This window comes from Vanellus vanellus (genome assembly GCF_965231255.1).
Source record: "Vanellus vanellus genome assembly, contig: HAP1_SCAFFOLD_114, whole genome shotgun sequence".
Classification (NCBI taxonomy): domain Eukaryota; kingdom Metazoa; phylum Chordata; class Aves; order Charadriiformes; family Charadriidae; genus Vanellus; species Vanellus vanellus.
In genome coordinates, this window is record NW_028127383.1 from 17328 (window position 1) to 31639 (window position 14312).

The window sequence follows — 14312 nt, forward strand, 5'->3', positions numbered from 1 at the left end:
AAGCACAAAGGCCTGGGAGACCTTGCTGGCGGTAACTGAGGCAAAGAGGATGTCAAATATCTCGATCTACCTGCACCTACTCTTACTAAATTGAACTGTTGTCCCACAATATTTCTGATTCTTCTTTAGCTGTTCCTGAAGTAGAAACAGCTTATCTTGTTGCCTTTGAGTCGCCTTTCAGTTTCAATTGAGTTTTGGCATGAACCATTCCCGTGCTTGGAGGATACTTTCTTTGAAAACAAGTCGCCTCCAGGCACACCATGTAAATGATTTGTGTGTTCCTCGGCTCTGTCATCATTGGTGTGAGCAAAGACCCCGGTGTGATGTGCTTTGTGTCCATGCAATGCCCACAGCTGTTGGGTAGAGAAGGGACAGACCTTGCCCCACTATGGCGTCTGACAAGGATGCCTCTGACTGAAGGTATCAGTCAATGGCACGCAGGCTCCAAATCTCATTCCTTGCAATGCCATCTGGGGTGTCTGTCGCACACCCACCCTGAATGGGAATTGCTCTCCTCTTGGTTCTGTGCTGTCCCTGCCAGAGTTGGCATCTCAAGTAGCTCTGTGGGCCTCCATTTAAAAATTAAATTGAGCATTTAGTTTTGACAGGCAACGTGGAGATGAGCATGAGGCAACTGCCAATCTAGTGAGTGGAGACCTGGTGAACACAGCTGATGGAGAGAGAGACAGAGAGCCAGAGCTCTCCCTGTGGCACATGACTCCAGTTGTTCAAACGAATAACTCTAAAAGCTGCCCTGAAAATAACGAGTGGGGACATGTTCAGTGGCCATAATTTGGGCATCAGCTCTCCTTCCAGCTGGCCAAAGGAAATTCCCAGCAGCCTTTAAGAGAAGTTGCCCTGTCGCTATGAACTGCTCCAGTAGGGCTTGCAGTTGCCTGCACATATCTTCGTCCACCCCCGACACCTTAAATGTCACCAGGCGTTGTGTCTGAACAGCCCAACCCTGCCCTCCACCTCCATTAACCGGCAAGGGAGCTGAGGCAAGGAGCTCACGTGTAGCTGTTGATTTTGTGCACACCTGAAGACCTGAGGCAAGAGGAATCCCACCTCCTGTGGGTTTGTGCTGTGCGTGGGAGGGAGCTGAGCGCCCTTCTGGCCCCAGGACTACAAACGGACAAATGAGATGCGCCTATTGACTCATGTGCATCCCTTTCCTCAGCAGAGGTAAAGGAGATCCCTCCCAGTAACAGACTGGGTGTCCCGTCAAATGATGGGACCAGGAAAGGTGATTCTCAAATGCAAAAATCCTTTCCTAATAGGAGAAATGACAGTGCAGGAAAGAAGTACTTCTGCCCAGCTGAGGGTGGTGACATCAGGGACTCCTTCAGGCTGTTTCCCATCAGGTTCCCCTGGAGCCCCAGGGACACCTCCAGGGAGCCCAGAGGGGACAGAGAGAGTGCCACCGTGGGCTGGTCCTCTGCTGCTGAGCTGGGCCGGGCTGCTGGGACGGAGGGAGCTCCTGGCAAGTGGGCAGTGCTGCAGAGAGACAGCTCTGCCCAGGAGCAGGGCTGGGGGCGCTGCCTGCAGGCAGCGAGAGGAGAGGAGCGAGGCAGAGGGAACTTAAAGGCAACTGGGAGCAGGAGGACGCTGAGAGCTCACTGAGGGAGAAATCTTCACAGACTTTGACACAGTACATCTCTGGCTGCAGGGCAATGCAGCTCCAGTTCCTGCAAGGATCTCCTAAAACTGGCACATCCCACAGCTTGTGGCATCAGTAAGGACAACTCTGACAGTTTCTCTGTTGTAGAGGAGGATGTGCTGCAGGTCAGCGACATTTCACTGCACCGTCAGAGGGATAAGAACACGATGACTGCCTTCTCCTAATGTCTGCAGGAGTGTAAAGGTGGATGTGCTTGTGTGGTATCCCAGGGCTGTCCTTGCCAGCAGTGTCCCTGCACCCCGGGGGCTGTGTGCCGGGGCAGGGACTCTGCCGCCTGCCAGGGTCAGCTCTCCGCCTTCCTGGGGAGCTCCCCACGGCGCTTCTGTGGGGAGAAGCTGTGGGTGGAAGGAGCATCCCCCAGCAGGGTAGGGTCCTCCTGCTTTTGAGGGTTGCTGCTCACAGGTCAGGGCTGCTCAAAGATGCAAGTCACCCCCAGGATATTTCCAAGGGTTTGTCTCAAAAAGAAGATCAAAGCAGGAATCACTATGAAGATAAGGAGCTTTCCTGAGTCTGTCTTTTCAGTTTCCTATTCTGGGAAGGGGATGGGGGAAGAGAAAAGTGTACCTGGAAAAGGAGCTTTCAAGTTTTAACAAGTCACTGAGACTCCTGAAATTCAACTCTGAGAGGTCAGTAGATCTGCCACAAGCCTCCTAAGGTGCCTTCAGCCACTCCTCTGCCTATGGACAGCACCAACATCCCCTCTGCTGGACCTGTCAGGGTTGTCCTGACCTGCCCTTTTCCACCTGCAAAGAGGAACATGCAAACAGGCAGGTTTCTGTCCAGCCCAGGTGAGCGCACAGAGTTTGGGATGGGATTTGTGACCACTCACAGGGAAAAGGCATGGGACAGGGAAACACCTTCCAGGAGGAAAATCTCCAGGCAGCAGGGATATGATCAGGGAATGAGAGGAAACTAAAACCAGAAAGGTGGTGGGAGGGAGAATTCAGAAATCTCCATGTGATCCCCTCCAGTGCAGACCCCTTCCTCTGAGCAAGCCCCCTTGCCTCCTCTCCCATCCAGCAAAGCCTCTGCTCTCAGAGCTGTGGGGTCCAAGGCGTGAAACACCTCCTCTGCAGCCAGAGCTCCAGCAGAGCGCGGTGCAGCTCTCCAGCCATGTGCCAATTGCCCTCTGCAGAGCACAGGGGCTGAGAGCGACTGCCGGGCAGTGCTGGTGTCCGGGAGGTGACATGCCCGGCTGGGTAAGGGTAAGGCTATCCTGAGTGCCCGGCTGCCTCTCCCATGGCTTCTCTAAGCTCACTGTGATTTTCCTTCTTCCTCTACTCTTCCTTCTTCCTCTACGGGTCTGTGCTATTGCTATTGTTATCTTGTTCTGGCTGTCAGGCTCTCTGGGGAGGTGGAGTTTCTGCTGCAGACACACACTAATCTTGTGTGTCCTTTCACTCAGCTGTGTCTATGGGAACAAGTCCCAGATTTCCTGGCACACGTGGAGATGTGGTCAATGCAGTCTGTAGGGCTGGGATATGAGCCGGGTCTTACTTAATGAAATATCATCATAAGGACAACAGGCTTCCTCCCTGAGGTGTCCTTCCAAGCTGTGACCTTCCCTCAGGATGCAAACCTGTCCTCAGAGCACTTCTGTTTTATCTGAAAGCCCCAGATAGAAGCACTGAGATGTTATGATGGAGGAAATGCTGTTGGGTTGGTGAGATGATCCATGTGTGTCCTTGTCTAGAAGTGGGGGGCTGAGACCTTGAGAAAGGGTGAGACATTTAGCGGTCTGCAGTGACCAGTGTCACCACTGGTGACACCAGTGTCTGGTTGACTTCCAGGGTAAGGTGGGAGTGTGATCAACCTCCATGTGAGAAAGGTGGAAGCCCAAGGCTCTAGGAACAAGATGGAGAGGCAGACACGCTCCTCTCACCCTGCACTGAGCCAGAGGCAATCCTCTTGCCTCACAGGACTCGCTCTGTTCTCCCTGAGCACAGCAAAAATGCTGGGGCTTTCTGCCCCATGTGCGATGAGGGAAGAAGTAAAATACCCAAACCTTGCAACATCCATTCTACCATCCTGGTTCCTTAGCACTGGGAGTGCAGACACTGAAAAGCCCTTCTGCGTTAGAAGTAGGTTCCTCTAAGTCAAGAGCCAGGACTGGCTCCTGCCCCCACCATGCCCACACACCCACTGCTGCAGGGCAGGGCTGACTCCTCAGCAGCCAACAGGCAGAGGCCCTGCTCCTCACAGCACACTCAACCAGCACCAACCAGAGCTTCAGGACCAGTGATGAAGGAAGGTCACCTGGAAAAGGAATGGGGTTTGTGTATAGCCGTCAAGGGTCTAAGGGGAAAGGCTTTGATTTTCATCAAAAAAATCTCCCCTAACTCTTCATTGCCCCTTCCTCTAAGGACAGGACCACATGCCCAGAGGCAGCAAATGTCCAACAGAAGCTCCATCACCCACTTCCTCCTCCTGGCATTCGCAGACACACGGGAGCTGCAGCTCTTGACCTTCGGGCTCTTCCTGGGCATCTACCTGGCTGCCCTCCTGGGAAATGGCCTCATCATCACCGCCATCACCTGCGACCACCGCCTCCACACCCCCATGTACTTCTTCCTCCTCAACCTCTCTGTTCTTGACCTGGGCTGCATCTCCACCACTCTCCCCAAAGCCATGGCCAATTCCCTCTGGGACACCAGGGCCATCTCCTACTGGGGATGTGTTGTCCAGCTCTTTTTCTTTGTCTTCTTGATTGTAGGGGAGTATTGCCTTCTCACCGTCATGGCCTATGACCGCTACGTTGCCATCTGCCAACCCCTGCACTACGGGACCCTCCTGGGCAGCAGAGCTTGTGTCCGCATGGCAGCAGCTGCCTGGGGCAGTGGGTTTCTCTATTCTCTCCTGCACACGGCCAATACATTTTCACTGCCCCTCTGCCAGGGCAATGCCCTGCACCAGTTCTTCTGTGAAATCCCCCACATCCTCAAGCTCTCCTGCTCACATTCCAACCTCCGGAACGCTGGGCTGCTTGTGTTTGGTTTTTCATTATCTTCAGTCTGTTTTGTTTTCATTGTGGTGTCCTACATGCAAATCTTCAGGGCGGTGCTGAGGATGCCCTCGGAGCAGGGACGGCACAAAGCCTTTTCCACGTGTCTCCCTCACCTGGCTGTGGTCTCCATATTTATCAGCACTGCCACATTTGCCTACCTGAAGCCCCCCTCCATCTCTTCCCCATCCCTGCACCTAGTGGTGGCATTCCTCTATTCCGTGGTGCCTCCAGCAGTGAACCCCCTCATCTACGGCATGAGGAACCAGGAGCTCAATGACGCACTGAAGAAACTTCTTCAATCACTTGTCTTTCAGCAGTGATAAGCAGCCCATGTCTCTTCAAAAGTGATTTTGAATTCCTATCAGCAACCTCCTGTGCTTTGGGCATTTTACCTGTGATAGTCCTGTTTGCCCAGGAGTGTCTACATCCACTCCACCTCTCCAGAGGCATGAACCCAGCCTGACCAGTCTGACTGAAAGGCCTTATACGTGTGTCTTTCATGATGGTAGAGTTTTTCTCCCATGCCACAGCTTTCTAATAAAAGTAGATTTTCTCAGTCCCAGTGTCTGGAGTTTGAGCTCTTCTTCCAAAGCTGAGGTCAGGAATATGCTGAAGAGACTGCAGCCATGAGACCATGCTGCTGAGCTGGGGTTCATCATGGCCTCAGGGGTGGATGGCACAGGCTGATGTGTTGGGGAATGGGTCTGTCCTGAGCCTTTACGTGTGGGCGCCCAGTTCCAATGGTAACGATGAATGACCAACAGGGACCTGCCTGGGACTGTCTCCTTGTGGCTTTTGGGCACCGCAGCCCACTCACCCTGCAGAAGAGCACTGCCAGCTCAGGGTCTTGTGGGGACCATGGGGATGGAGCTGGAGTGGCCAGCCAGGCCAACATGGACGCAGTCCCCCAGGAAAAGGGTCTCTGGGGACAGGGACACCCCTGGACACGAGCAAAGGAGCAACTCCATGCTTCCACAGGGGAGGTAAATGAAAAAAGAGACCTGTTTCTGTACGCAGCAGCTCAGGGCAGTTTGCACTGTTGCTGGGGCCGCAGGAGAAGCCTGAGGAGCCCCTGGGTCAGGAGTCTTGTGGTGGGGAGAGGGGCTGGCTCAGCGGGGCTGCCAGCAGTTGGTGATAAGGGTCTCTTGGAGACAAATGCAGGGGACAGTGGGAGACACTGGCCTCTGTCTCCTCATGCTATGGCTGGCCCTCAGCCCTGGGGCTGATGAGGAAGGCTGAGACCACCTCTCTCTGCTCCCCGGGACCTGCTGTGCTCTTCAGAGGGGCTGTGGCTGCGGGGTGAGCGCCCAGAGCTCTGCAGCACCCTGTGGTGGGGATTTCTGTAGGGCCGGCCCAGGCTGGACTTCTCTCCTGGGCTGGTCTGGGCAGGAAAGTGTCTGGGAGATGAAAACACCCGTGTAGAGCTCAGCGGTTGGGTGTGCAGGGGGAGGGCACCTAATAGGGTGCCCACAGGGCAGAGCCAGGTGACACGGTGAGGCAAACAAGTCAGCAAAGGTGCAGAAGAGAGGGGCCCGGTCTACGCCATGTTCCCTGGACACCCCGGGGAAGCTGCACGAGAGGCATTCTTTCTGACCACTCCACACACCGGGCTTTCCATCTCTGGCCGTACAGCCCAGCTCTGAGGAGGGACCTTTGCTTCATGGTCATCCCCATCCTTTGCAGCTTCGTGATACCCAAATACACTGCAATTATTAATAAAAAGGAAACCAGTTTCCTACTGACACTCATTACACACCAAATCCCAGAAGCTCTTGCCACTGCTGGTCCCTCAGCCAAGCCTGTTGTGAGACAGCTCTGGCTCCATCAGGTGCTCATGGCCTTGTCTCGAGAGATATTGCAAATCTACATTGTTGTAGACCCCTCCAAGTTGCCTGGGTCTGTGCTCCAGTGTATGGCTCTGAGAGATTTCTGGAAAGATAAAACAACAAACAAAACATTTCTCTCAGCCTTTCCTTGTATATAATGTGCTCCAGGCCTCGCCCATCTTTCTGGCCTTTGCAGGACTTGCTCCCGCCTGTCAGGGTCTTTCTTGTGCTGGGGAGCCCCAGATTGGACACAGCCATCCTGATGTGGTGGTCCTGTCGTGGGTCAGCCTTGACCAGCTGCCAGACACCCACCCAGCTGCTCCTTCACACCCCAGACTCAAAAGGAGAAAAGGAGAAAATAAGATGCAATAGCTCACGAGTCAAGATAAAGACAAGGAGATGACTTACGAATTACTGTCAGGGGCAAAGAGTTGACTTGGGGATGATCAGTTTAATTCATTGCCAATTAAAATAGATGTTGGTAGTGATAAAATATAATATAATAAAAATATTAAAGACCATTCTCCTTCCCCACTCCTTTTTCCCAGGCTCAGATTACTCCATCATTCCCAATTCTTCTACCCACCCTGACTCTGAGACATGTGGGGCGTGGGGGTGGTGAATGGGGGGTTATGGTCAGCACAGAACCTCTGCATCGCCTTCCTCCTTACACTTTTACCCTTCCCGGCATGGGTCCTCTCCACAGGATCTCACCCTATTTCTGGTACAGGCTACGTGTTGTTAATTTCCTTCAGTCTTACTTCTCTCCTTTATACTCACAAAATCACAGAAATATGGAGTTTGGAAGGGACTTCTTGATATCACCTAGTCCAGCCCTCCAGCTGAGACAGGCTCAGCTAGATCAGCTTTTTCAGGGCTTGTCTAGGTGGGTTTGGATATTTCCACAGATGAAGACATGCAATACATGTTTCAGACAGATGGGAAATTACAAAATAAGCACAATTAAAGAGTTTGCTAATAACAGAATTAGACTACTGAAAGATAGGCCAGCTTTTAAGTGCCTGAAGCTCAAAGCCACAACTGGATTGTTGAGAGGTGTCTGAATGGTGAAAGAGGAAGGGGAAGGGAAATGTAGAGAGCAATCGCAAGTGCTTCTGTGCAGATGCACTGCTGGAAAGGTGCCTTCAGACATGGTCAGTTTAGTTGGGAAATATGTGAAAGATGAGGAAGATTAAATGCGGAGCCTGAGAGAGGGAGTCCTGACAATGCAAGTACAGGGGAAGATCAATAGCTCTCCTCTTCCTATAAAATAAACTCATTTGATCGTATGGGAAAACACTGATATTTATTACAAGTATTCGCTTGTTAAGGTGATGAGGTCATGCTCATATGCATGTTAATATTTCTCAGGCTTCCAGGCAGCGCTCTGCTGTCTGACCATCAGTACCCAGTGGTGCCTCCAGAGGGCCCTGTGTCTCTGAAGCACCTGCCTGGGCCTGGCCGCTGTCCCAGAGGAGCTGCTGGAGACCAGAGCCCCTGGGAAGCTGCAGCTGGAGCCTGGGCAGAGGGTCCCAGGCACCTACACTGGCATATCACTCCCGTGTCCCTGCCACTGCATCCCACCCCAATTTTATGATCACTTGCCTTTGCAAACAAAGGCAGCACACAAAATCGCTGAGAAATCACTTATTAAAACAAGACAAAACCAAGCAAAGAGAATAACAACACCAAAACTGTTTGAAGTTTAGAGTTGCAAGAGGAAATCAACCAAAGGACAAATACAGGTTGGGTGCAGAATGGATAGAGAGAAGCCCTGAGGAGAAGGACTTGGAGGTGTTGGTGGATAAGCCCAACATGAGCCAGAAATGTGTGCCTGCATCCCAGAATGCCAACCACATCCTGAGCTTCATTAAAAGCAGCATGGCCAGCAGGTTGAGGGAGGTGATTCTTCCCCTCTACTCTACTCTTGTGAGACTCCACCTGGAGTACTGCATCCAGCTCTGGAGCCTCCAACAGAAAAAGGACACGGACCTGTTGGAGTGAGTCCAGAGGAGGGTCACAAAGATGATTAGAGGGCTGGAGCGCTTCTCCTCTGAAGACAGGCTGAAAGAGTTGGGGTTGTTCAGCCTGCATAAGAAAAGGCTTCAAGGAGACGTTATAGACCCTTCCAGGACCTAAAGGGGGCCTACAGGAGAGCTGGGGAGGCACTTTTTTCAGGGAGAGGAGGAGTATATAAACATTGCGAGAGTACGTAGGGATGCAACGGGGAAGGCTGAAGCGCACTTGGAATTAAACGTGGCCAGGGATGTCAAGGACAATAAGAAGGGCTTCTCCAAGTGCATCAGTAGTAAAAGGCAGACCAGGGAAAATGTGGGCCTGCTACTGAATGAGGTGGGTGCCCTGGTGACGGAAGATGCAGAGAAGGCAGAATTACTGATACCTTCTTTGCTTCAGTCTTTACTGGTAAGGCCGGCCCTCAGCAATCCCAGACCCAGGAGAGAAGAGAAAGAATCTGAGAAAATGAAGACTTTCCCTTGGTCGAGGAAGATCAGGTTAGAGATCATTTAGGCAAACTTGACACCCACCGCCCTGATGGGTCACTCCCAGGAGTGTTGAGGGACCTGGCAGATGTTATTACAAAGGCGCTCTCCATCATCTTTGAAAGGTCAGGGGGACAGGAGAGGTGCCTGAGGACTGGAGGAAAGCCAAAGTCACGCCAGTCTTCAAAAAGGGCAAGAAGGAGGACCCAGGAAATGGCAGGCCGATCAGTGAGACCTGGAAAGGCTGGAGAGTTGGGTGGAGAGGAACATAATGAAGTTCAACCAGGGCAAGTGTAGGGTCCTGCACCTGGGGAGGAAAAACCCCATGCACCAGTAAAGGTTGAGGGTTCACCTCCTGCAAAGCAGCTTTGCCGAGAGGGACCTGGGAGTCCTGGTGGACAATAAGTTGACCATAAGCCAGCAATGTGCCCTGTTGGCCAAGAAGGCCTATGGTCTCCTGGGGTGAATTACAAAAGAGCATGGCCAGCAGGTGAAGGGGGGTCATCCTTCCCCTCTACTCTGCCCTGCTGAGGCCGAATCTGGAGTAGTGTGGCCAGTTCTAGGTACACCAGTGCAAGAAACACAGGGAACTACTGGAGAGAGTCCAGTAGAGGGCTACAAAGATGTTCAGGGGACTGGAGCACCTGTCTTATGAGAAACAGCTGAGAGAGCTGCGTCTGTTGAGCATGGAGAAGAGAAGGCTGAGAGGGGATCTCCTCAATGCTTATCAATATCTAAAAGACGGGTGTCAAGAACATGGAGCCAGACTCTTTTCTGTGTTGCCCAGCAACAGAACAAGGGGAAATGGGCACAAACTGGAACACAGGAAATTCCATCTGAACACAAGGAAAAATGCATTTACTTTGAAGGCACCAAAGCACTGGAACAGGCTGTTCAGAAAGGCTAAGGAGTGTCCTTCTGTGGAGATATTCAAAAGCCGCCTGGCTTCATTCCTGTCCAGCCTGCTGAAGGTGACCCTACTTTGGCAGGGGGGTTGCACTAGACGATCTGCGAGGGTTCCTTCCAACACCTACCATTCTGTGATCCTGTGATTCTGTGATCTTCTATGTTTTCTGTTGGCCAAAGGGATTTCCCACCAATATCCAGGACAATGCCCCCAGATGCTGCCCTGCCTCTCACAATTGCTCCATTAGAGCTTGCAGTTCCCTGCACGTGTCCTGAACCACCTCTGGCACCTCAGATGTCACCCAGTGTTTGCATTGGAAAAGCTCCCTCCTGGCCTCTGTCTCCGTTACTCACAGGGCACCTCAGAGAAGGAGCTCACACCGATTTAGGGCAGCTGAGCTGAGGCAAGAGGAATCCCCCCTCTGGTGGGTCTGTTGGGTGCACTGGAGAAGCTGAATGTCCCTCCGGCCTCAAGAATACTGCTGAGGAACACTGAACATTGATGCCTCCTGTAGGTCCACACACCCTGGCAGAGCAGAGATTCCTTCCCACCACAGGGATCGATCCGTCCAGGGTTCAGAGAGGGACAGTCGGTGATGACTTCATTGTGCTTCAAACTCTGCTCCCCAGGAGAGACCCCGCTGCCTTGGAGGAGCTGTCAGCCCTGGAGGCGCAGGGACACCTCGAGGGATTGGGGCAGTGTGGGGAGGAGGCAGAGAAAGCCACAGCTGGTCCTCTGCTGCTGAGCTGGGCCGGGCTGCTGGGCCGGAGGGAGCTCCTGGCAAGCGGGCAGCGCTGCAGAGAGACAGCTCTGCCCAGGAGCAGCTCCTCTGCACAGCGCAGCAGGGCTGAGGGCACTGCCTGCAGGAAGCGAGGGCAGAGCAGGGAGGCAGAGAGAGACTGAAGGCAGTCTGGAGAGGGAGGATGCTGAGGGCGAATGGGGGGAGAAGTCTTCCCAAAGCAGAGCAGCTGCAGTAGCTGGAGAGATCTCCAAAAGCTGCACCGCCCACAGCCCGTGGGATCTTTCAGGAGGACGCTCACAACTTCTCTGCTGTGGAAGAAGAGGATATTCTCTAGATTGGGGCTTCCCTGCTTCACCATCAGAGGATCAGGGCATGACAGCTGCCTTCTCCCAGGAATGGTTGAAGGGCTGTGAAGGTGGGTGTGCAGGCAGGGGTGTGCAGGGCTTTCCTTGCCAGCAGGGTCCCTGCACCCCGGGGGCGTTGTGCCGGGCAGGGACTCTGCCGCCTGCCAGGGTCAGCTCTCCGCCTGCCCAGAGAGCTCCCACGTAGCTTCTGTGGGGAGAAGCTGTGGGTGGAAGGAGCGACCCCTGGCAGGGCAGGGTCATTCTGCTTTGAAGAGGGTGCTGTGTGGGTCAGGGCTCTTTACACCTCCAGATGACCTCTGGTCATTCCTGGAGGGACTTTTCAAGATGGAGTTCCCTTAATATGAAGGTAAATTTCTTTTGCTGTTTCTTCTCTTGGTTGGCTGGGTGGGCAGTGGCACATGTCCAAGAGGACTTTCAAATGAAAGATCAAAGGAGGGTTCATGTAGAGATAAGGAGCTTTCCTGAGTCTGTGTCTTTGGTTTCCAGCTCTGGGGGCTACAGACAGCACCAGCATCCCCTTTCCAGTCTCACAAGGGTCTGTGGCACCTGCCCTTTAGCCCCTGCACACACTCATAGGCTGCAGGGCAGAGCTGGGCACACGGGGGCTGCCATGGGGTCTGTGAGCACTGGCAGAGAAGAGACGTGGGGGCAGGGAAAGAGCTGCTGGCAGGGAGAGCTCCAGGCAGTGGAGACGGGCAGGGAAGGAGGGAGCTGCTCCTGGAAGCCCTGCTGCAGGGGAGATAGGGGCACCTCCAGCCACCCCTGCAGTGCAGATGCCTTCCCTGAGCCACCCAGCACAGCCCTCAGCCCTCACGGCCATGGGCTCTGGGGTGGGAGTCAGCTCTGTGCCCGGCAGAGCAGCAGGAGAGGCGAAGGGCATCCCTCCTGCCACGTGCCCCATTGCTGCTGCCCAGCGGTGGGGCTGAGGGCACCTGCCCTGCATGATCAGTCTCTGGGCAGTGGCGTTCCCAGCAGGGTGAGGGTAACGCTGTCCTGAGTGCCCGGCTGCCTCTCCCCGTGCCTCGCCCAGTCAGACCCTCATGGGATGTCTCCTGGTTTCTTCATGTGTCTCCTTTAAAGTTACCTTTTTATTGCTGTCAGCATACTTGGGGATGGGAATTTCAGCTGCAGAGTCCCACACTGATCTTCTTCCACTCCTGCCGGTGTGTCCATGGGAACCAGTGTCCCAGCTTTCCTCTGACCTGTGGGGCTGTGGGCAATGCAGTCTGTGGGAGTGGGGAAGGAGTCCATTTTCTCTCACTGAGATCCCATAAATTGGGTAAGTCCTTTGGGTGTCCATGGAAGCTGTGAGCTGCCCTCCAGGATGCCAACCTGTCCCATAGCACCTTTGTGTTACCGGAAAGCCCCACAGAGAAACACAGAGATTCTGTGACTGAGGAAATGCTGTTGGGTGGGTGAAATGAGCCGTGGGTGTCCTTGGCTAGAGGTGGGCTGCTGAGACTTGAGAAAGGGTGAGACATTTCATGGTCTGAGATGGATCCTTCTGCTCTCAGCACTGTCTGATTGCGTAATAGAAGAGGGGAATCCCCCTTCATCTCATGACGGTGCAAGATGGAGGGACAAACCATCTCCCCTGACTCTGCTCTCTGCCCCAGGCAATCCTCATGTCTCACAGCACTCACTCTGTTCTCCTGGAGTGCAGCACAAATGCTGAGGGTTTCTGACATCCAAGAACACTGCCCAGGTGAGATGGGGGAGCTTTAAAATACCCCAAACCTCTCCAACTGCCTTCTGCTTTTCCTGTTCCATAGCAGTGAGAGTTCAGATGTTGAAAAGCCCATCTGCATTAGGTGTGGCTTCCTCAGCCAAAGCAGAACACCAGGACTGGCTCCTGCCACCACCCTCCCTATGTACTCCCTGCTGCAGAGCAGGGCTGACCCCTCGGCAGCCACTGGGCAGCGCCCTGATCCTCACGGCACAGGCAGCCAACGCCAAATAGAGCTCCAGCCATGGAGGTGAGGAAGGTCTCCTGGAAAATGAAAAGGGAGTGTATTCAACAGAGACAGAGCCTACGGGAAATGGCTTTCATTTTTCTTACAGAAGTCTGCATTGACTTACTCTGTTTCCCTCCTTGGACAGGTGCCCCTGCCCAGAGGCAGCAAATGTCCAACAGCAGCTCCATCACCTACTTCCTCCTCATGGAGTTTGCAGACACACGGGAGCTGCAGCTCTTGACCTTCGGGATCTTCCTGGGCATCTACCTGGCTGCCCTCCTGGGAAACAGCCTCATCATCACTGCCATGACCTGCAACAACCACCTCCACACCCCCATGTACGTCTTCCTCCTCAACCTCTCCCTCATAGACCTGGGCTGCATCTCCACCACTCTCCCCAAAGCCATGGCCAATTCCCTCTGGAACACCCTGGATATCTCTTACTTTGGCTGTGCTGTCCAGCTCTTTTTTGTACTCTTTTTTATGTCAACAGAGTGTTCTCTCCTCACAGTCATGGCCTATGACCGCTACGTTGCCATCTGCCATCCCCTGCACTACGGGACCCTCCTGGGCAGCAGAGCTTGTGTCCGCATGGCAGCAGCTGCCTGGGGCAGTGGGTTTCTCAATTCTCTCCTGCACACGGCCAATACATTCTCACTGCCCCTCTGCCAGGGCAATGCCCTGCACCAGTTCTTCTGTGAAATCCCCCACATCCTCAAGCTCTCCTGCTCACACTCCTACCTCAGGGAAGTTGGGCTTATTGTAGTTAGTGTCTGTTTAGTATTTGCGTGTTTTGTTTTCATTGTGGTGTCCTACATGCAGATCTTTAGGGCTGTGCTGAGGATCCCCTCACAGCGGGGACGGCACAAAGCCTTTTCCACGTGCCTCCCTCACCTGGCCGTGGTCTCCCTGTTTGTCAGCACTGCCGTGTTTGCACACCTGAAGCCCCACTCCATCTCCTCCCCACCTCTGGACCTGGTGGTGGCAGTGTTGTACTCGGTGGTGCCTCCAGCAGTGAACCCCCTCATCTACAGCATGAGGAACCAGGAGCTCAAGGATGCCCTATGGAAATTGGCCCAATGGACACTGTTTCACCGACAATAACCTGCCGCCCCTTCTCCGCACATTGCCCAGAGTTTATTTTAGGCCACGAGCCTGCTTTTTTATCTTGTGATAATCCCGCTTATTTGTATTTTTTGGGTTTATACTACTTGTCTTGAATCTTGATCCTACTGTGTGACCCTTGCACAACTCCGTGCCACATGTGGCCTGACAAATAACAGCTCTTAAATAAAAAGGGATGTCCCAGGTAGAATAGGGAGAAAAGGAAG

At 53.5% G+C, this 14312-nt stretch overlaps 1 protein-coding gene across 1 annotated transcript; it reads left to right on the forward strand.

Moving 5' to 3' along the window:
* Positions 1–4072: 4072 nt before the first annotated feature.
* On the forward strand, positions 4073–14085 carry LOC309685310 (olfactory receptor 14A16-like; the record flags this gene model as incomplete). The annotated part of the gene is made up of 2 exons (XM_082501096.1): positions 4073–4414; positions 13492–14085. The coding sequence occupies 2 exons, from the start codon at positions 4073–4075 to the stop codon at positions 14083–14085; spliced, it is 936 nt and encodes a 311-aa protein (XP_082357222.1).
* Positions 14086–14312: the final 227 nt, after the last annotated feature.